This window comes from Strigops habroptila, chromosome 11 (genome assembly GCF_004027225.2).
Source record: "Strigops habroptila isolate Jane chromosome 11, bStrHab1.2.pri, whole genome shotgun sequence".
Taxonomy (NCBI): Eukaryota; Metazoa; Chordata; class Aves; order Psittaciformes; family Psittacidae; genus Strigops; species Strigops habroptila.
The window spans coordinates 18980422-19003785 of NC_046360.1; the positions used below are offsets into that span (position 1 = coordinate 18980422).

At 39.7% G+C, this 23364-nt stretch overlaps 1 protein-coding gene across 2 annotated transcripts in view; it reads left to right on the forward strand.

The window, feature by feature from the left end:
* Window positions 1–23364, forward strand: part of VGLL4 (vestigial like family member 4) — a 98803-nt gene that overhangs the window by 24350 nt on the left and 51089 nt on the right. For both annotated transcript variants that reach the window (XM_030502186.1, XM_030502185.1), the window contains exon 2: window positions 4485–4561. In XM_030502186.1, the coding sequence (XP_030358046.1) occupies window positions 4498–4561 (64 nt within the window). In that variant the 5' untranslated portion in view covers window positions 4485–4497. The remainder of the gene's footprint in view (window positions 1–4484; window positions 4562–23364) is intronic.

The following is a 23364-nucleotide window of genomic DNA, read 5'->3' on the forward strand; positions in this document are numbered from 1 at the left end:
GTCAGCTGGAGACTCTCTAGGTGCTTCTGGTTCTGAACTGGACTGGGAAGTACCGTGCCCTTATCTTCCTGGGTGTGAGGTACTTTCGACCTATTTGACTCTGATCTTTAGTTAATCTTGTTTTCACAATACTTTTGTTTATCTACACTTCACTTAAGTCCTCACTCTTGATTGTTTCTTGAGTGTCTTGTCGTTCCTGTCTGACTTTCTCATTGTTATAATGGGCTTTATTTATTAATCCACTTCTTCTCCCTCCAGCCTTCTCTCTGTAATTTCACCAGACACATGAATTCAAGTACCAGACTTTTCCCTACATCATTGAAGGGTTCAACCTTTCTCTATCCTTGGCATGATGTAGATGTCTATCTCTAGTTCACACTTGCCAAGCTTAAGAGAGACCTCTTACTAGTGTCTGCTTTCAGATGGTTCTTATTAACGTGTTTGCAATGGCTGTGGGCCATGCTGCTATTCTGTCAGTCAGACCTGTAATCCAAGTATCTTTATGACTGTGACCTCTTTTTAGATCCTCATGCCCAAATGACATATAAATTCTTCTGATTTTTCTTATCTGCACAGCGTGTCTTTCATACAGGCCTTTTGTTCTCATCACCCAACTTTTTCCTTGTTTCTGTCATCTAAGTTGTTATTTCAGTTACTAGTTAAGATCCGTTGTACACAAATCCTATCATATCTCCATCATAGAGATTGCTGCTGCAAACAGAATCTTTGAGGTTATGTCAAATCTTATCTGTCCCTTTGCTATTCCCCCTTTCTTTTTTTAATCCAATAGAAAGATCTTCTCTTTATTTCAAATCTTCCCTGACATACCCTGCTGTGAATAATAACTCTGTGGGATTAATAAATGCCTTGTTGTTCAGTCTGCTGGTGCTGTTTCTCGACTGCCTGTTTACTGAAGCTGCAAACAAGCGACTTGAGGGTTTTTCCCTGCATGCTTTCCCTGATGCTTGGAAAGTGCTGTACAACCCAGGAAATCACTTAAGTGTTAATTTTCAAAAGATTTCATTTCTCTATAGTCTTAAAAAAAAAATAAATAGAATGTTACCAGGCATTTGCAAAGCTGAGAGTACCCCATATGTGCATGGAATTTGCAAGAGATTGAAAAGCAGAGGGAAAGTAATGTGCTGTTTCATTCCACTCATGGGTGTTATGTTCTTCAAATGTTGCATAAAAAACCCACGGTGCATCAGTGTTTAGTAACTTATTTGTCTTTCAGATATCATGTCTCTGTGATTTGATGTTCTATGTCTTTGCTGTGTTTTCAGAATGTTTCTTCACTGCAGGGTAGGTGAGATGACAGAGTAGGGGGATGTTGAGTGGAAACAGTAACTGAAAAATAAAAGGATTAAGATATTAAACTAATATTTGAAATGACAGTGGATAACAATATCTTGAATGCTTGTTAAAGTACTTTTGGCTTGTGTCTCTTTTACAGTTAAGATTTTGTAACAAGTCAGAAACTTAAGAAACTGTTTCCATAGTGTTTAAATGGGAGCTATCCAGAGGAGGTTCAGTTTGTCTCCTTGTTCTTCGCTAGTCACTTGTTTTCCCTTTTGAGTGTAGAGGAATACTTGCACATAGGCCGGAGAGCTGGGTTTTCACAGGGATGCTAACAGAATCCAGCTCTGATCTGGGTTAGTTTCTGTGTCACGCAGAATTAGCTGCCTTTCGTCACAAGTCTGCATTTTTTTTATCGGAACCCTGGAAATTGAACTGTTCTTTCATTTCTGAAGCATGAGGCCTTCTGAGGGTGACTGGGCTGTTCTCTGAAGAGAACAGCTACTCTGCTGTGGAGTAGCTGTAACAGTTGTGTCCTTGCTGAGATGGAATTAGGTTTTTAAGCTTCAGACTAAGAAAAGATTCCTCCTCTCTCATTCTCATAAGTAACCTTCATTTCTTTCCTGAACTGTTATCCCTGACTTGTGAATTTAGAGATAGAGATATTTCATATTACTTGAAAAATAACCCAGAAGTTGATAGCTCCTTGAAGGTGATTTTCATAACTATAAATGTGTTCAGCATGTTTAAAAGTCACAGTACATATGGTATGGCCCCCTGGAATTTGCAGATCTCTTGATGAACAGTGTGGCTTCAAGGAAGCTCTTGAATGAACACAGCATTCTTCACAAGACCTTAACTGTTAGGGAAATACTTCTGCAACTCTCATGATGTGATCCTTAACAATACGCAAAGCTACAAAACTCTATTAAGGCCAGTTTTAGTGAAGTTGTTTTTGAAGTGTCTAATTTCCTGAACAGAATTAAGACTTGGTTCCTGTTTCCTTCTCTCAGTGTGGACTTCTGTCACCAGCTAATTCTCTTACTAGGAGCATGTTCCGGAAAGGGATTGGGCATCTGCTACTCTCATTATTTGAAAATTACTGGAAAACTTAAAGCAGCAATTTATTTTCAATGAAAGACATATTACTGTCCTTCGTGTTGGTCTTTATCAAGAGGGTTTTTCTAAAGAGTTGACCAAAAGCTGCGTATTGCTGTCTTTGAAAGTTAGGACAGAGCTGGTTATTACTAAATCGTGAGTTAGCCTTCGGTTTGGTGTAGATGCATCATCTGATCATATGTCTGATCTGATCAGACATATTCTAATCATTTTTCCAACAGAATTTTCACTCTGTTAGAGGAATTTGTGTGAGAGGGTCAGTAATCGACAGTCTGGCGAGAAATAAAGTGGTGCTATTTTAAACTCCACAAAAACAAAAAGCAGGAAAGAAACCAAGCGTCAAGGTTGAAGGGATCAAAGTGGAATGATACTGAAGGCTTCTTTAGCAAATGCTCTCTTCCACATCTTTGCTTTGATTTGGAACATCAAACATGATATAAAGAAATGTTTAATGAAGACAGACTTGGTAAAATAGGAATCTAAGATCTTCTTTCCTAAAACCTCTTGCCCACATGTACTCTCTTTAAATGAAAGAGTTTACTGATTTTATAAGTTGGGTTGAAATACTGTTCTTGAGCAAAAGCTGGTTCTGACAGGGAGGGAGATGCATGTTTTAATCCTCAAGTGCTATGCTTAGTTATTTTAAGTATGTCTCTTCTACTTGCACAGTTCTGGGCAAACAAGACTGCATTTAATTCTTTATTGAGAATAGAGGTTTTAAATTTTAAAAATACTTCCAAAATACTTTGTTATGCTTCAAAAATCTTTGATTACTTTTCAAGTCTTTGACATTACTTAGGCTGAGGGAGGGAGGATAAGGGAGGTTTATTATTTATAGTGCTAAGTCAAGGAAATTGCTTCCCAAACATATGCTGCTTGTTAAGTCCATATCCATGTGTTTGAGATTTCTGTAGTTGCCACTACCTTTTCTTTTTTAAGCTCATACTGTAAAGTCAGTTCCAGTAAGCAGTTCTTATGTCAGACCAGCATGCTAGTTTTGCAGGGGAAAAACCCAACAAAACTCTTAGCAGTCCTGGGTTTTCTCTCTTCCTCCACTTGCTTTCTTAGCAGTTCTGGTCATGCTGTTGTCTTCCTATTTAAAAACACATCAAAGTTGTTGGCCTTTTAACAAAAGGCAACATGTTATTCTCTTCCTTCCTTTCCCTTCCGTGTTTTTGGAATTTCATATTGGAACTTTTTTTAGTTCTGAAGCCATTCGTGTGAAACTTTGGGAGGCTTGTGTAAGTGGTAATACAATTATTGACTTATTTATGGGAGAGTCTGTCGCTTAGCATAGTGCTGAAATGTGCTTTTTTGTGGGATGGGGTTCATTTTTTGTGTATGGGAATTCTGTGTTGTAAGGGAAGAGAAACAGGGAAAAGCTCTGAGGTGTGATTGTGATTATCCAAGTTAGTTTTCTGTCTGTGTCATCACAGATACACACACATGGTGTTCGACTGCGTGTTCATGAGTAAGAAAATGTGTTAATGGCTTGTAAGCTTTGGATGATTCTACTTTGGCTTAGGAGAGTATGGAGTACAAGTCCAGTGAATACTCTGGATCTGAAGCAGCCTTACGCTCATGTAGGCAGGCAGGCCAGCTGTCATCTTCGCTTCAGATGAGTTGCTGCTTTGGATATTGTCTCAAGTAGCTCTTTACTGGGATGGCAGGCTGGCATGTGGGTGGGAAAATTGCCTACAGCATATAGCACACAACGCTTCTGCAGTCAAATAAGCAGTGGTCGCCAGCTTCAGTCAAATACTTGAGAATTTGGTCTTCTGGTTTGTTTTGGATGAGTAGTTGGTGGGAAAGCTAATTCCAGTGTTCCTTGTTTTCAGCAATGACTTAGTTTTAACAACTCTTGTGGTGGTATAACATGAAAAAAGCAGCAGAAACCTGCATTTTTGATTCTTTCTGCTGTTGTGCTCTTGTTGTTCATGACTACTTCCTTCTATAAAATCTAGTGTGTGTGTGTGTGCTATGAACAAGTGTCATACCACCTAGGATGTTGTTTTGTGGTAAGGCCTCCGTGAGTTTAGTCTTTGAAACTTTGGCTCTGAATTTTCCAGGATCCAGAGAGGAATGGAGACTCCATTGGATGTTTTGTCGAGAGCAGCATCTCTAGTACATGCTGATGATGAGAAACGTAAGTCTGAAATTTAGTTCTCTGCTTTGCTGAGTCCAGATGCTTTATATTTGTACTGTATCAGCCTAGATGCTCTCTTCATCCGTCTGAATCTAGGACATGTAGAAAAATGTTTTCAGAAGCCCTTCAAAGGTTGTCTTCCTCGGGTGCAAAACCAATACATGGTGTTTAAATTGGTTAGTACACAAGAGGGAATCATTCCTGTATTTGGAAAATGTACTTAATGACTCGTATAAAGATGCCCTCTTTTCCCAATTGCATTTGCTTTGTTAGTGAACAAAGTGTTATAATTGAACTGCTGTTGAACTGGAGATGGTTTGAGAACTCATGCTCCTTAATAATGTCTGGTAGACCCGTTCTTGTTTAAGAACATATAACTGGGTGGGCACGAGTGTATTGCAAAGATTCCTTTTCAGCTCATAAAAACTAAGAGGTGGACTGTTATCAGTAATGAGCACTTTGTTTTCCTTTCACAGCCAGCAAAAGGTGAGTACAGGATTTTAACACAGCAAATGAAGTCAGCTGCAGCTACAGAGACTCACGGTGCCAGTCACTGTTGCTTTTAACGTTCACAATAAGCGTTTCAGATGGGTTAATTAATGTTAGAATAGTATTTTCAGGTCTGACGAATTGCAGTACTACTTTGTAGATCAGATTGTTACCTGCATGCTTAGTAATAAATGTCTTTGGTAATTTTTTTGTCCAAGTATTGTAAGCATTCCAGAAGTGTATGTATCTTGGATATCAACCTGTATGGGTGCTAACTAGAAAAATGCTAGTTTGGATTTCAGACTGCTTTTGTGTGTAGCTTCTATGCATAAAAATCACCTTTTAAGATGAATTCAGCTTTTCGTTTGGTCTTTGTTCCTTTATTCTGTATATATTTTTTGAAAAGCAATTGCCTCGGCTGTTGAGCAGAAACTGATTCACTGCTGTTGCTAATCAACCTTCTAAAATAATTGCCAAGTAAACACACACTGTGTATTTGGACAACAAGTCCCAGAATTTGTGTGTATGTTCAAATAACCAAGATAATAGTAGCTTGCTCTTGCAGAGGTTTGTAAAATGAAGGTTTCATTTCATGGCTCTTCGCTTTATAATGGATATGGGTTTGGTTTCCTTCATGTTCACCTCGCTATGGGATAAGTACCACAGTTTTACAGGTCCCACTGTAATAAGATGACTTGGTTGTCTGCTAGTTACTTACTGTTACTAGTAAAGTGAACAGCAGGCAAAGTCCTTGAGGAACTTCTCTGGCCTGGAGGGTTTCTCTTATAAGCTAACGTATATTTGTAGAAAAGGCAAAAGCTTAACTTATTTTCTTTTCAATACATTTTCTTAATGCATTTTGAATATGTATTCTCCATTTTCTTAGCTTAGATGCATTCTTTTTGGTTAACTGTTGCCTAAGACTCTAGTTTGAGTTCCACAGGGTAGGAATGTTGGGCTGGATTTAGTGAATCCAGAGGAAGTCTGAGTCAGTGCAACTTGCATGTGAGGAAGCTGATCTGTATCTGGTTCTAATTTATGTTCCTTTAGTCTTACTACTTAGACTTAATTAGATTTATGCCACTCTGCAGCTTCTAACTTATGCTGTCTCTGAGTTTGTCCTGTTGTTGTGCATACTGCACGCCAAGAATGCTGGAGTACAAAAAGCTGCTACAAGGAAGAAATGACACTGGTTGCTGAACTTACACTTCTTTTGTGTCAGCTTTTGTGGAAGCAGCACCAGCCAGACCTCTCTTTGTGTTACAAAGTGGATACCAACAGTTTGAAGTTATTCTTAATTCAGCGATTATCCTTGAGCTTTCCAGTAAGGTGCCTGGCTTGCTGCTCCTGGAATTCTGTGGTCCTGTCTGTATTTCTGTGTCCCATGATAGGAGAGGATAAAGATATTTCCTAATGGAGTTCATTGCTTGCTTACTGTCCAAGCCTGGTCTTCTGTTTCAGGGGAAGGGAAGCATACAGTGGTGTAATTATTAGGCAGTCATCTTAAAGGCTTATCACTAATTGCTGGCTTGTCAATAGTAAGGGGAAAGGATAGAAGAAGTCTATGCTGTTTAGGAGCAGCTTTTCAGTGCCAGAGTAGGTGATGTGCAACTATTTTATCTGTAAGTAAGACCACAGTATAAGCTGGTAGTGTTTAAGTAAAGACAAAGAATTACTGAAAGTACAGTTTTATTTCCCATAATTGTGTTGAACAGCAAATGTTTAAACATTAAGGAGGATTATCATTTTGTATTTCTCTCACATGAAAATAAGGGTTTTGGGAACTGGTCTTCCAATTATAAAGTGTTTTAAAAGCATAATTGTGTTATTGAGAAAATAGTGAAGGAAAATGCTTAACAAGGACTGCACTTGCAGAGTATGTTGAAAGCACTGTGTACTCAGCCTGTGCTGATTTTATAGTAACACTTTACTTACACTTCCCTCCAATATACAACTCCAGTTTAAGAATATGGGAATGAATGAGAGAAACATGTTGTTTCTCACTCTCTCGGGGTAATATAGTGAAAAGTCTGCTTCTGGCAAACAGAAGAAAATGCACTTCCACAAGGAAATGAAAGGTTTGGAAACAGCTAATAAATGGCACAATGAAGTCCTGGGTAATCGTTTTGCATTTGAATGCATTGTACCAAATCCATACCTGTTGAGTCTTGATTTATGTTTTGAAAAACTGATACAGGACTTAAAAAGGTGATCTTTGATCAAGCCATGCTTCTTACACATGTACCATCAGTTGCACACGTCATCCTTGTGTGAATGGAAGCCTGGAATTGCTATTCCACACTTTCTGCCTGTGAACACTGTTATTGTTTGGCAGCAGTTTCTTTTATGTGGTTTAGTTTAATCCACTTCAAATAATTAAGCTAGACCATACAGTTGATATTTCTAGTACAAAAGAATTATTGTGCTTTAAAACCCCTGCCCTAATCCACTTTGTAATAAAATCCTCAAATAACACAAGCCCTACAAATCAGTTTTTACTGTTCTTCATTCCTATCAATCAGTTCAGTGAGGAGAATGAATCTGTCCTGGCTACCATCTCATAGTTAATAAATATGCAATGATTAGATGTTTTGGATAGCTGATCCTAAAAACATGTCACTTTAAGGCTGTATTAAGAACAATTTATTAGTTTTTAACACTCTTGGAGAGGATGATGACTCCATAATCTTACTGTCTTTAAATACAAAGCAAGCAATATTTATAGTAGAATTAGACTTGAGTGTTGCTGTTTCTGTTGAAGATATTAATGATGAAATATTTCTAGCATCACCAGGACTTTTCCCCCGCACTACTGTTTGTTTTGTAAATTTATAGCAAATTATGGGCAGTGAGCTTAAGGTAGGTTTTAATATCAATGTTTGCAGAAGTTTAAATAGCTTCCATCCTGCTGTGTGAACACTTAAATCAGCTCTGAAAACACTTAAGATCCGGAAGATGTTTTGACTGACTGAAAGTGACGAACTTGCTGTATGAATGCAGCTAGTACAAAAACAGTCTCAACAATCAGTTTCATTTGAGGTGTTAGGGGTTTCTTGGGGCTGTTTTTATTGTTATTGGGTCCCCCCCTGCTTCTGCCTCAGAAGAAGCACTGATGGCATTTTTGCACAGAAGTGAAACAGCAGTATCATGTCCCAGTTCTTGTTCTTTTTCTACTCAAAGTCCACCCCATTCTGGGTACAATTGGGAGGAATAACACATGTTTGTAGTAACAGTATTCTGATTCCATGCTGTTCTTCAGTGCTTTCAAAGTCTGGGAATTCTTTATCAGGGTTTGTCAACTCTTGGGTGTCTCTTGTCAATCAGCCCAGTGCAGCTTTTCATTTAGAGCTTGACTCTTCTCCAGGAGACTTTTCCGCTTACTGTGTTGAGTGGAGGGTAAGAAGTGCTTTGTCATTATTTCCCGCATGAAAATAAGTGGACTGTCCATATGGATGTTTGTTTCTTCTTTAATCAACACAATCAAAATACTGATTGGGTTGTTTTCCTACCAGGTTGGTGTTTGGATGAATATGTTGGTTCAGAGAAGAGGCAGGTGTTTGATACAAATACTTAGGCCTTGAAATTTAGGGGTATGGTTAGACTCTGCTGTTCTGCAGCTCAGTTTAATGAACTGAATTCTTTAATTGCAGAAATCAATGTGCAATTAAGTAATTGCACAGCTTTTATGAATTAGCAACTGTACTTGTGGTCAGAGCTTATCTGTGGTGTCTAGCAAACAAAAAACTTCAGTTTTCTGGAGGAAAAACTAATTTCTAAGCAGCAGTATCAGCAACAATCTACATTTGTAATCCTTCAACAGCTGGAAGAAGTGTTGAAAGTAGATTTGTTAGTCATTTACATAGTTTTTGATCAGTGGGAGGGGAAGAGGGGGAGTCCTGTTTAGTTTTGGAGTGGAATATCTGGCATAAATAAGTATGTATTTTTTTATTGAAAGGGGGAAAAGTCTGGAAGTGTGATGTTTCAGTTTAGTAATAATGTGATAGAAAAACATATGTGGTTCAATCACTGAGATGTAGCCTGAAGCATCTGTTGTTGCTGTGTGAATACCAAAAGCTTTAAATAATAAAACCGAGAGTAATAACATGCCTAGTGTTCTACTTTTAAATTTCTCAACCACACAGACCAGAAAATACTACTGTCTGCTCAGGTTTAAATATCAGTTAATCTGGTTTTTAGTAAAATACCTGAATGGCTGAATTCTTGACCCTCTGCTTTTTGTCTTTCAAAAATCTTCAGCTTTTTGTATTACTTAGTATTTCACAGGGAAGCTTCCTGTAAACAGTGTCAGGGCCATTCCCTCATTTTTCGGGTTTTCTTGAAACTAGGAGTATTCAATAGGCTATCTGGTTGGTTGGGTTGGGTTGTTTTTTAATAAATTATTCTTACCTCCAGAAAGCTTTGCCCTTTTTTTCCTCAAAGCTTATTGTGGCAAAGAAGTAAAGCATGAGTAGAGTTATGTTTTCAGCTTGTTAAATAGGCTGGAAAATGGGGCAATTGTCTGCTTGGCGCCTACATGTATTTTAGTAGCAGTAGAGCACCATTAGCCTGAGCAGTGGAGGGATGGTAATGCCTTCAGGAACAAAAGCGTCTAAACATTTTAAAACCCCAAATTTGCACGAGGTTCAGCTGCCTACAGTTTGTAAACATGTTGTAGCATCCTTCAGCATACCAGATGTTTCTACCCAAGCTGTGCTAGCTCAGGAAACGAGCTGCTCGGAGCTCCTGAGCAATGTCAGCCGCACAATGCGGCTTTTCTTTCTGAAGCCTTCTCAGCTAATTGGTGCTAAAATGCTTGCAGTGCTTGGTGGCATTACCTCCAAAGAAATGATGCTTACAAAACCACTCTCTTTAAATGTTGTTTGGCAAATGGAGGGCGAGGAATCTTCTTCCCAGAATGGAATTTGTCATCGGATACCAACCATTGCTCTGAAAATTGCAGCTGACCAAATACCATGCCGTTAGGCGTGATAGCACATACACTACCCCATGGAACTTCTCAATGCACATGCTTCTCAATGGTTGGAGTTTCCAAAATGCTATGCTTGGCGCTTGTGCTCAACTTGCCTACTTTGCAATAATAGATATTAGTTATATCCTGAATTTTGAAACAATGCAGGGAAATTATTCAGTCGTGAGGCTTTATCTGTTAAGTTTTCTGGCGGTGACTGAAACATGTTAAGTGAACTTTTTCACTTATGTGAAACTCACGTGAGTGGTTTTTACAGGTAGGCAGAATATACAAGCATGTGAAAATCTGGCCATTCTTCATGTGGTAAATCTTATTTGGCTTATTTCATTATTAAAAAAAAAAGAAATAGCTCATTAATTAGGAGTACTGCAGGGTGCTTTCCCAGAGTGTTTTTTCCACATCTTTAAGATCACAGAGAATCAGGACAAGCTTGGCAATGTCAGCGTCACGCATGAAAAGCTATGTTTGTATGGGGCAGGATTAGTAATAGAAAAGGAGTTAAATCCAAATTCTTTCTGAAATGTTTTGATATACTTACTATTGCTTATCTGCTTTTCCTTCCTTAGTTGTTTCTGTAAGTACTTATTTCAACACTTTCTCCATGTGCTTTACAACTTCCTTGTTGCTTCTGTAGCCCAGTATGTTAAAACAGTGTTAACGTGGTCAAGTCAATTATTTCAGAAGCAGTGCAGTGTTAAAATCGAGGTGGCCCTAAACAATCTTTACTCCTTTTTCAGTTATACAGTCTTTAGTGAAATGATCATGGAATATTTACAGGTCTGTTGTTAACAGAAATAGGCAAGTTCTTAGTTAATAAGCATAGGTTTGGTATTTTCCTTTGCTGGGAAACTCAAGACTATCCTTTTGGTATGCCATTCAAATTCGGACCTGGAGGAGGAGGGATCTGAACATGAGTTTTCCAGTCCAAGAATGAGTGTCCTAATTAATGGTGTATGAAATAAAAGTAGGATACAGTCAATTATCACACTCTGTTTTACTAACTCATGCCTTTTGCTCTGCTTAAGAAAAAAACAAAAGGCAAAAAAGAAAAGCAGCAATACTTTGTTTCAGGCTGAAAAGAACATATTTCTCCCGCAGGAAGCAAACATCAAAATTACTTGCTTTTGATTTTTTTTTTTTCTTCTTTTGCTGCTGAACCAAAAATCAGTTACTTGTGTTAGCATAATTCTGGCTACAGATCTGCTGTGCAGCTATAAACAATGTCGCTACAGAAACTTCTGTCATCCATAAGCTTAAAAGGAGACATGCTTCTTATTTAGCAAATAGAACAGTGAAGAGTGATTTATTACTCTCCTCTGACTTTTCCCCCTTCTGTTCTGATTTTAAATTTAATGACATATTCATTGAAAGGTCCCCAAAACACTACACTGCATTACAAGAGTATTTCTGTCCATCCACTACAACAGTATTGTATGAGGTTATACTACTTTCAAAACACTGGAATTAAGTTTGCTTTAGATAAATATTTGTTGCTTTGTAAAAGAGAGAAATTATAAACAGTAGTTGGACAGAAATAGCCTTTTGTGTTCTTTTAAACAGAATAATTTTAGTACAAGCACTAGGCTCACTTTAACTGGAACTGTGGCAATGGCAGTAACTGCTTTTATTTGCTGGGTTGTGCCCATGCTGTCTGTTTGGTTCATGTGAAAACATCTGTGTGTTACAGTTGCAACTTTATTGCTATAAATCTCTGGCCTTTATTGGCTTTCTTTAGAGCTGCATATATCTGGCTCATAATAGCAAAAGAGAGTGACAGTTCATCTATGGCTCCATCTATCCCTCTTTCCACTTTTTGTATCTTAATGCACCTCTTGCTTAGCTGTTTTAAGAGATCATATTTTCCAGTGCTACTGGTAAGATTTCAAAGTAGACTTTTTCTTTTCTAAAGACCTTGTCTTTTAATTAACCATTATTTAATGAAAAGATGTGGCAGATATGGAAGGTTCACAAAGAGTGTATGCTGATCCCTGCTTTGTAAAGATTTCTTGCTTTCCTCTTTTTTCTTAGATTAGTTATGTATCGGTCTTGAGAAGGTAGTTTAAAATGTATTCTGGAGTTGTGTTACTGAGAGTAGAATTTTGGCTTGAGGTGTGCTTTATTGCATTTTCTTAAGCCAATGCTTAAATGCAGACACATGAAGGAAAACATTTACATACCTGTATTTGTGAAAGAAAGGGGGGAAAAAAAAAATCAAGACAAGATTAAATAGAGCAAAAAGGATTTGTTAATTGTAACTCAGGAACAGCTTTTGGAGGGTTCCTATTTGTCTGTGTACAAGTGTGACAGGGAAATATGCCTGGGATCGTGAAAACAGTAATGATCGCTTGCTCGCACTCAGGCAACTCCAGCTGTTTGTGAACTAGAATTGCTGCAAATCCAGACAAACAAGTGCACATTGATCAATGGCTTATAACAGGTTTAATCCAGGGAGGTACTGAGGAGATGTGTGCTAATGGGTGTCCCTCATCACCAGAAGGATGTGCCAGGATCCCAAGTGGACCCGGCTGAGCTGCTGCTAACCCCGTGTCCAGGCGGCTGCGGGCGCAGCGCGTGTTGGAGGTCACACACATGTCAGTGTTGTTTGCGTGATTCCTCACATGAGGTGTGCACGTGTGAGAGCTGCATTCATTCATAACCCCTTCAACAATTGCTTCGTGCCCTGCAAAATGTGAAAATAAGCTCTGGTATTTGTAATAAGCATATGAGATCTTTTTCCAGAATTAGCCCTCCGCGTTCTCTGAGGTCTTTCTCTTCATTTTCTTTCTACCTGCCATTGAAGAGGCAGTACTGTGTGGGTATTCCTCTGTTCTTTGTGTCTATAGGTAGTAGATGGCAGGCTGAAAATGAAGGTACAACTTATTGTTGGAATGAAGTTACACGGGCTAACTATTTAATTAAATGTTCAATGTGGATTAGTGTCCTTATGCTGTTGGTGTTTGTATGGCCCTAAGGAAATCCACAAAGTGTAATTTGTGAAGTAACTGAGATTAATTTAAAGAATTTGAAGTGAAATTAATTGTATCAGTGTAATAAAATAGGTAAAATATTTAATGCTTTATTTTTTTTTTTCAATGTTTCTTTTGCATTTAGCTGAAATAGCGAGAACTAATTTGAAGATGCCTGGTTTCAGTTGAGAAGGTGTTCTTAGAACAGTGAGACAGGGGTTTGTGTCATCAGCTTTAACCAAAACATAGTACGTTTGGTAGTTGCTGTTTTGAAGGTACATTGCTGACAGGGAGTGAAAGATGTGGTGAGAAATGTAGTAAACTGGGGATGTAGGAATGAGGAGGCTGCCCTGTGTTAGAACATCTTTGGCACATGTAGCACAATTTCTTTGCAGTGGTGTGAGTCGTTGTAGCTTATAGTTCATAAGAGTTTAGGTATATATGTATTTTATAAGGCATAATACCCAGGTCAGTCTGAAGTAACTGTATGAGTAGAAAACTGGAAGAGCATAGGGAATTCTCTAGGGAATTAAGCTGGTGGTTAGGGGTAGGAAGAAAGGAATTGATGACTTAAAAGATCCTTTAAAAGCTGCAACGTTATTTCTTAGTCTGCTACAGTCATATTTTAGCTGATAACTGTTTTTTTCAGACTGTAGGATTTGGTTTTGTCACTATGAAGTAGGTATTGAGTCTGTTACAATTTAAATCATTGCAACAGTCTCTACTGGTACAGTGTTAGACAAATGTGAGGAATAGAATTAACACAGTGCAATGTGGTGACTGTTCAGTTTCTGCTGAACTTGAGATGTAGACTATGGTTTCCTTGCTTTATAGATGGGCAGACTACAGACAGATTTGATAGCTCACTGTATTTAAGAATCATCACTGTTCTTGAAGCTATTTCCCACCATGCATGTAGTGCACACGTAACTGCAGTGTCAAGCTTCATTTCTAACTTAGCTCACAACTAAGTGCAGAGAACCTGTAAAGTATCATCATACTTGTGTCAAGAGTTGACCAAGTGGCCACGGGCTTTAGGCTAAACTTCAAAGCAGTGTTAGTCACCGTTTGCATGACAGATCTGTGTGTTTCTTCATGAAAAGATATTTGAGGGGAAAGTAGCGCATGGATTGTGCCTCCTGCTCTCCCAGGAATGCCTGCCTTGCACAAGGGTTGGTTTAGGCTCTTTCCCAAGTGTGGGTCGGAGATGCCTGCCTCCCAAAAATTATACTGAGTAGTTTTCTGCTTTTTATTCTTTGAGGCCAAGTCAGGCCTTCTGCCAAGGGTGCTGGTGTTCTCCTGAATCCTTCCCACCATGGACACCAAGGAAAGTGAGATTCTCCTAAACTGCAACAAAATCCCATTTTATTTCATTTAATAGTTAAATCAGAATTTATTTATTTAAGCAGTCAGATACTGGTGTCATATCTCCTCCCAGTTTGTTCTCAGTTTTAGGCTGTGTACAGATGTTATATCAAGTTTACTTGGAAACCAATAGAAACCTAAACTTTGTGGAGCTGGTGCAGACCCTGGTGATGACAAAGTTGTATCAGTTCAGAATTTACTCCTCTGACTAACATGCACTACATCAATATACAACCATTTGAATTGATTCAATAGGGCTTCCTGCACTTGAATCAAATCTCAGCAAGAATAAACTTTTACGCTGGAATATTAGAGGGGTATCCATGTAAATGTGTGAAGAGAGCTTCATGTTTCTGTTACATTTTGTATGTGCTTGTTTCATTTGGGAGGCCTCGCTGTCAGCTACTGCCACTCTGAGCTCAGAGCTGTTTATCTGGAAACGCTGTCTTGCTGAGTCTCTGGTAAACAGCATTGCACAAGTTCGTGCACAGGCACCCAAAGATGCACAGTTTATTTTGAATGTTTGTTGTGCAACACCATTAACTGAGTTGTATCACTTTTTAATAGCAATTTTTTTTCCCTCAAAACTTTGCAAATTATTTTATATATAATAACCTCTGACAGTGCCCAAATAGTGTTCCTGAATTCCAAGCTAACTGCTGTGCAGGCTGGTGTGCCTAATGGGTTTCTTTGGGATTGTCTTCACTGCACAGGCATTCCTGACTCAGATTGCATCTTCGAGCAAGCAAAGGAAACCTAAATCAAGCAGGCTTTAACCTGAGTTGGTCAGTCTGTCTGGGAGTACTCAGCACAACTCCTGTAATATAGAAACCTGTTGCTCACGTATTATTCTCAAATGTGATGGCTATCTCTTGTGTTAGTCTAACTGAAGAGAAGTTTCAATCAGCATGGACAGTTTACCAACTCTGCTGAAGCCATAAGAGCTTTGTGTTCAATATTTAAGTACATGGAAAACCTCAGCAGAAAGTGGTGTATAAAAATGAATCTGTTGCTGCTTATTGGTAAGAGTGATCTGAGCATAGTGACCACAGTGGAAGTAGAGTATAACTACTAGTTTGTGGAAGTTGTGCTAAACTTTGATAATTCATGTTCTGCAGGTAAATGTCTCTGTTCAGAGAACAGTGGAGCAATGTAGAGAAGGTATATAGCTTGTGAGAGATGGATTTTTGTGGGTATAAAATTGAACAGAAATAAAAATCAGACCACAGTTTTGTCAGGGAATAATGTGTTAAGTCTTATTTTATACTAGCAACTCAGTTGGTCTGTTTTATAGTATTCATGTAATTGATATGTATTGATATAATTTACTTGTGCATCTGCTGTGGGCTGACAAAATATAAAGCACTTCCTGGCTTTTGAGCCGGGAGGATCATTTGTTTAGGAAAGTTGACAGCACCCTGTTTCTGTTCTTTGGGATACCCCGTGAAGGTACTTCTCCCTGAGGAAGTGATGTGTACACATGGAGAGCTATGTTGGTACGGATATCTGATGTAAGTCTGATGGTATGTTTCCCTTTGTAGCTGAATGCTGTTGATAAGTCTGTAAGGTAAACTTTGATCTTGGGATCATCTGTACTGCAGATTTTGTACCGAGCCTGCAATCTTGCCAATGCTTATTCCCATGAACTGTATTGTGACATTCTACTTAATGTGATGTATGTGGATATGGAGGCTCATTTTTACTAGCTTGCTTGCATTTGATCCTGGCGGAGTTGGACATAGCCCAATTTAAATGCAAAGAAACTGTGGAAGGATGTCTTTCAGAGACCCAAGTCAGAATAGTGCTTTCTCTAGTTAGTTAAGAACTAGATAGTGCTCACCAAGATGTGTAAAAGTTCGCAAGCAGAATCCAAGAGTGTCGGGAGATACGCAATTCAACCAGCTTCCCAAGGGCTGTCTGCAGCAGGGGTTAGCTGATGCAATGCTAGGCTTGCAGGTCAGGACTTACAGGCAAGAATGAGCTGCCTTCACTTGCTTTTATGAATCTAGTTGATTTTGCAGAGGGTAAATGCATGCTGTGCTTACTTGTGAGGAGATCGCAGCTTCTCCCTTGTGGTCCCTGGAAGAATCTGAACTCCACCAGTACTTTTTCTGGGAATTTCTACCACTCTGAAATTTCTTTTTATAAACTTAATTCTGCCTTGATCAGAGAAGGAGCAGTAATACAGTTCTGTATTTTTTTTTCATAGAATCACAGCATCACAGACTGGTTTGGGTTGGAAGGGACCTTAAAGCCCATCCAGTTCCAACCCCCTGCCACGGGCAGGGACACCTTCCACTAGAGCAGGTTGCTCCAAGCCCCTGTGTCCAACCTGGCCTTGAACACTGCCAGGGATGGGGCAGCCACAGCTTCTCTGGGCACCCTGTGCCAGCGCCTCAGCACCCTCACAGGGAAGAGCTTCTGCCTAAGAGCTCACCTCAATCTCCCTCTATCAAGTTAAAGCCATTCCCCCTTGCCTTGTCCCTACAGGCCCTTGTCCAAGGCCCCTCTCCATGTTCCTTGTAGCCCCTTTAAGCTTGTTTCCTAGTAACTGAATTAATTTCTTTCCCCTCTTGTAAGTAATGTTTAGTGAAGGCATTCCCTCCTTGGAACAAGAATCTGGCACAATGTGTATCCCCTGTCATCCAAAACTAGAGAGAGTGGCTTGCAGAATGAACACAGTCCAGAGTAAGGAAAAAGAGGTAGGGATTCTGCAAGAAACATGTAGCACCAGGATTCTTTAATGCAGGTTCCCCACTGTCTGTCTGTCTTGTGACTTTTTAAATACATTGTCAGTAAATTAACAGGTCAGACAGGTTCTGCCTGAAAAGAATATACAGACCACAGATTCTTTCATTTTTAATTACTAGAGTGGATGAAAGCAAGGTGTGGTCTTTGGCCCAGCACAGAGTCAGGAACTGACTAGCTTCTGTGCCTTCAGGTGAATCTCATCTTCCTGCCTTGATTTCTCCAGCTGCGATAAAGGTGTGATACTCGCCTCAGGAGGAAACTGAATAAATTTGGGTTTTCAAAGTTCCTTGGAGATAGAAATTCTATGTACATAATATTTCTCCTATGTTGTCTGTATTAGATGGTAGAAAATTTACCTTTTTATTAAACGTTGTAAGATGAAAGTGCTGACCACATGGCTTCAGTTCAGTTTAGTTGCATTTCTTCTTCTCTGCGTGGAAAGTAACTGGAAGAGATGCCCTCTTAGGACCTGTCACAAACGTTTCCATATGGTAACTTCTTTAATTTTGTGTTACGGGTGTCTCAATATCTGACCTCAGAGAAAGATTAAGACAGTGAATTTGTCCTGAGACAGAACATGTCTAAATGATTGAGTGCCTTTGATGAGACATCTAAGAAGAAAATGTATTTTTACAGTCTTTATCCATCTATGCTGTTTTTTAGTTCTGTGTTCTGCCAAACCCAAGCATTTTAGCACTTCAAGATTGGCCTTCAAAAGTGTGAGAACTTGTCACTGCTGTCAAGTTTTGAGCTTCTGGACTCACTTTGAGGCATAATTTACATGACTCTTTGTTTATCTGTTAGAATTAAAAGCTTAAAAAAAAAAAAATAGTGTGCAATGTCTTCAGATGCCCTTGGGAGAAATGGGGCTTTAAGGAAAACACCAGTATTGCAAAACTTTGCAATATTATGGAGTTGCAACATGAACACGGGGGAGAAAAGGGCAAGGCTACTGCTAGCTCCTGGTTTTTCCTTATTTCACTCACTTTGCACAGTCTGTTGTTATATTTGGAAATATGAAACTTCAATACTGTTCTGGGCACATCAGGATTTTGTTGTGCTGACCCCAGCACTGCTGTATCTCCACTTAACTTGATTTGTCTTCAGACACATGTATGAAATGGTTGGAAATCTTCGTTAGTTGCAGTGCAGTGGGTTTAAGTTGTTAGTTATTCATCCACATATCTGGTGCTTTGCATTTCATGTGGCTGCAAGTGTGGACAGGAGCGTGTGATATCACTGTGCAGGAGAAGGGTTTAGCTGCTCTCCTCAGCTGTAGCGGCGCGCTCTCGCCCTGCCCTAGAGCTGGTTTGGTAAGTGCTGTCAGCTCCTTTGGCGGAGCAACATCCCAGCCAAGGGAAGCGTGTTGTGAGCTGAAGCTGGGGCTGGTTCCGCGGCTCAGCAGCAGGCAGCTGCAGCACAGTTTGTGCGGAGGTCTGTCTTTTGGATTGCTTTTGTTCTCTAGCTACAGCTTTGCCACTTAGATGTTTAAATCCACAGCCGAAATGACTGGCAGAGGAAGGACTTGGATAAGCTGCTGGGAAATGGAGACTGTTTCCTGGGTTTTATGCATTTCTCTTTTAATTGCAAATAGTTGTCATGTACTTTGTAGGCTATGCCACGTGCATAGACATCACAGGGGTTTATTACTTGGTGTGACAAATACATTCTGACTTACAGGAGGTGCAGTGAATTGTTTCACTAATCCTCTTCCACTGTAGCCTGTAGGATTAATTTTGGTGGCGATATTTGCTTTGCTTTCTTTGCTATGGGATCTTAACATCGTTTCACGGAGGATTTGATTTATGCACACATAGATTGAAAAATTGCGAATAATAATAATTTGAGGTTTTCTTGTTTTAAACAGTTCTAACACTTCTTGTCCTTATTCCACTGAGTGGCATTGTCAAAAGCATATTTTAAAACACTTCAGACAACATGGAACAATTTAGTAGAGTATCTACTTGAATAAAGTCTGAGATAAACAAAATATAGCATCTCCAAACCCAAGGAAAATAGGTCATCAATTCTCTTTAAGCTGTATATTGCTAAGGGTTTATTTCTTTGGCTGTGTATTTTTAGTTAAGCCATGTGTGTACATATCCTGCAACTTCATTCAGAATGAGCTGTCTTTTTCAAAAATAAGATAGGAAATAATGGGGTCAAAATTAGAGTATTTTTCCTTCGTATTTAAAATCCCCATTAACTCTGGTGACCTGCTGTTCTGGAGGAGGGGTTTGAAGTCTGACCTCTGTGTACTTTCTCCTGCCTTCATAAAAGTCTGTTCACGGAGCACCTCGGCGGCGCTGGTCCTGCGTTCTGGCTGTTTCTGCCTACACTGAACATGCCGCAGGTGAGCGGAGCCGCCCGGCTGCAGGGCGCAGGGCAGAGCGGGAATGGCAGCCTTAGCCCCGGCTCGGGGCCTGGCGCTGCAGGAGGAACTGCCTGGCTTGAGCATCTCCAGCACTGACCTCCTGAGGTGCAAGACCAGGGCAGCGAGGGGGGAAGCGGGCCCAGGTGAGGTGTCTGAGCGGAGGGTGGGTGTGGGAAGGCGGGAATGGATGTTGGCAGGAGAACGCAGCAATTGGGGCTGGTTGGGCAAGAGTCTGGGACAAGTAGGTACTAGTGAAGGAGTACTGGAAATGAACATGGGAGTCCGAGGCCCAGGTGATAGGACTAGCTGCAGGAGAGGAGCGAGGCTGGCATCAGCGGTCACATACCAGCCTGAGGGCAATATGATGGGTTGAAAAGGGGACACCACAGAAGGGTCTCATGAGCATTTTGCCTGTTTGGCAGATAGAAGTAGCTCAGCCGGTAGGTAATTCCTGTGGGTACTAGTTTTGTGCCATAGTGGGGATAGTGCTGGGGTGGTTCTTTTCTATTTGACTTGCCCCATTAGGGAACTCATACTGAAATACTGTGGTAAAGTTTTGAATTTTGCTTTTTGAAGATTCAGCTTCTGTTAAGAGTCCATGGTGCAGAGCACTCCTTATCATGAGCTATTTTTCACATAAGGCCTTACTCTTGTTTCCTGAGAGGGACCATGCTTACTGAAAGAGCTGTGTGATATTTGGGTGGTTTTTTCCACATTGCTTAGTGGGGAGCCTAAACTTCATTTCTGCCCACTATTCAAACAAAGCTCAACAGGCAGGATTTTTCAGTTCCTTGTAGTTTTTCGTATGGCACTTATCACTGTACTGCCACTAAGCTTCATAAACCTTTAATTAATCTTTACAACACCTCTTTGATATGATTCAATTTAATCATTATTCAGGACCAGAGCCAGTAAATCTTTCTTTACACAAAATGAGGCGAGGTCCTGTGGGAATTTAGTGTGCAAGGTAACCATGCGGGAGCATGCAGTACAACTGTGTAAGGGTGGCACATCAGGGTAACTGCCAGAATTCTCCTTCCTGGCATTTTTTAACTTGTGTTGGATTTTTACGGTCGTTGTGACACTCTTTAAGTGTTTCTGTATGTTAAAAAACATATGTAACATTATTTATCCTGGAAAAAGCTAGCTAGGACATGTAATGGGAAGAGTAGAACATCTCCAGCTTAGGAGTTTTGGCTTTTTAATTTTATTTTTACTTTTTGTAACCTTTTTGCAACCTTTTTGCTACTTCTCTTAAAACAAAATGCAGCTCAGCTAAGAATAGCAGCAAACTCAGCATTCAGCCTGGTACGTGCGTGCGCTTTGGGTGCCATGTAGCTCACTGAGCAGTTTAGTCAGGGCTGCTCACTCCTGGTGGAGTTGTGCTTCTAGACCAACTGCCAACACTGACATAAACTAAGTTATGCTGAATATTAAGGTTGTAAGCTGAGAGCCTTTGATTTTTGGGGATAGAGTATCATACTTTCGTGCATGGTTTAAATGCCTGTTGGTACATGTTGTGCCTATTTGCCTTTTCATTTATCATTGTTTCAACAGATCAGCAGTTCAGACCAATGATATGACTCCTTGTTTCGCTCTCCTGACCCAGCCTGAGCAATCATTTTCACATGACAGTTCAATTTCCCTACCTTCTGGAAGCAGCAAGCACAGAATTTTTGGCAAGAACATGACTTGTGTAACTAGCTCAACTCACCCCCTACAGCTCATGTTTTACTTTTTCCTTGCCTGGGAGCTGGGATCTGTCTACAGGGGAAGTTCCTTTACAATGGAGTGTTTATCAGAAGGAGATACTGGGACTATTAGGACCCCTTCCTCTTTAGCCACCAGTCCTGTCCCAAAATAATGCCCTTTTTGCCCTCTCCTCTTGGAGTATATAGACTCCATTATACCCAGGAGGACTCTGTTTTTTTTCCAGCACTTTAGAAGAAGATGGTATATTACCGGTCTAGTAGTAGCACCATAAGAAAAGCTCATGCTGTTTCCATTGAAAAACAGTTTTCATGGAGAATTTGCAGTGGTCTCTAGGTTTGATTTTTGAGACTAAAAATGACTTTTTCTGGAAGGAAAAATGTCTTCCCTTGTGTACTCCTAGAACTGGAAATGGTAACTTTGATCCACTGGGAAAGAGTAGGGTTTCACCTTCCTAGTACTGTCACAGCATTCACTGTCAGTACTTGTCAAGGCTTGAGAGCATGAACTTTTGGAGCTGATGTTTGTGTTTTGGAACATGGAGGGCTGACTCCTTCTGAAAGGTTTTCCCTCAGACCTGGGTAGATGGGGGTATTGTTTCTCTGAATTTGTACTTACGAGGGCATTCTCTGTAGTGAGTAAATACACTCTAGTGGAATCAGTGCAATTGTTCACATTCCACATGTGACACATACTACACACATGGACATGTATGATGTGTACATATATGCAGTTAAAACATTTTTTCTTGTAGTGCTACTTTAAGCAACGCAAGGGCAACACTTTGGTAGCTGAATGTGGTGGTTCTTTTCTCTTGTTTCCTTCTAGTGGATCTAGAGGACAATAGACCCGTCAGCACCTCGAGCAAGGGTGCAGTGCTCTGGGTGGCTGGGGTTTTGGGAGCACTGTAATTTGGAATAGGTGAGTGTGTGTTTAGGGTGGTGGGGTTTTATGGTGTGGTAAAATAATTTAGTAAGGTCAAATACTTTTAAAATAGTAGAGAATAAAACTCTCAGTTGGAAAAGGATAGTCTTAGAACTTGAATGAAATTTCATTTTAACTTAATGAAGTAGTAGGTTGCGAGTTATATAATTGGGTTCTGTAATAGGTACTTATTAACATTTTCATCCTAACACTGGGGATAAGTAATTACTTTAATGTTTAAAAGCCAAAATTAATTTCTTCTGTAACAAAAGCTGTACTTGATTTTATTGTGTGGTTCTTCACAAGACAGTGTTGGGATTCATGGTTTTATCTCACTTACAAGGTTGTCACCTGTGTGGCCTGTGATACTCAGTCTTTACATAAGCAAGGTCAACTCTGCACACTGAAGTAGGTGTCCATACGTTGACATTGAACTTGAATTAGGCCCTGTGAGTATATCTTATGTATCGCCAAGCGAGCTATGAAGGGGAAAACTTTTCAAAGACTTTAGCAGTCTTTGAGCTCTTTGCTTTATTTCTAAACCCTGTAATTAGTGGTTTCTTGAAACTGGATTTGCTTCTTCGCAAAGCTGAGGGATATGCACAGTAATTCTGAAATCTAGCCTCTAAACATGGTCTGGCTCTGAACTTCTCTAAGTAAGAAGTGTTTTAGATGCCTGAGCACCAAGCTGACTTAGAATTGGCTTTATTTCTTTAATACACTCTCTTTTCTTATTTTTTTTCTTTTCATTTCTCATATTGGAAAAATATAAAATATTTTCTTTGCCCTGTTAACACAGTATTAGAGCACAGCAGAGTTAACACTTCACTGCGTGCATCTGGAGGCTCTGACTGTGTTTGAGACTCTTTGTAGTTTAAGATAAATTACATTTGTGATTATATCATCAACCCTTCAGAAATCTAAATTAGTATGCAAATGACAGGGAAGATTATCAAGATTTTAATTAGCAAACAACAATTTTTCAACCTAGATAAACTAGATTTATCTGTTATCTAGCTGCATTTTTTAAGTGTTCTCAGCCCAGCTGAAGAGAACAAAGAGGAAAACACCAGCGAATTGTGAACTGCAAAGTACTACCGAGGAATGAAAAATATTCTTGGTAAACCTGATCTTCCCAGCCTGCTGTTCAGTTCACATAAGCAGGCAAAGAATGGAGTCAAGACAAATCAGGTGCCATTGAACACTTCTCAGTTGTATTTCACCTTCAGAGCTT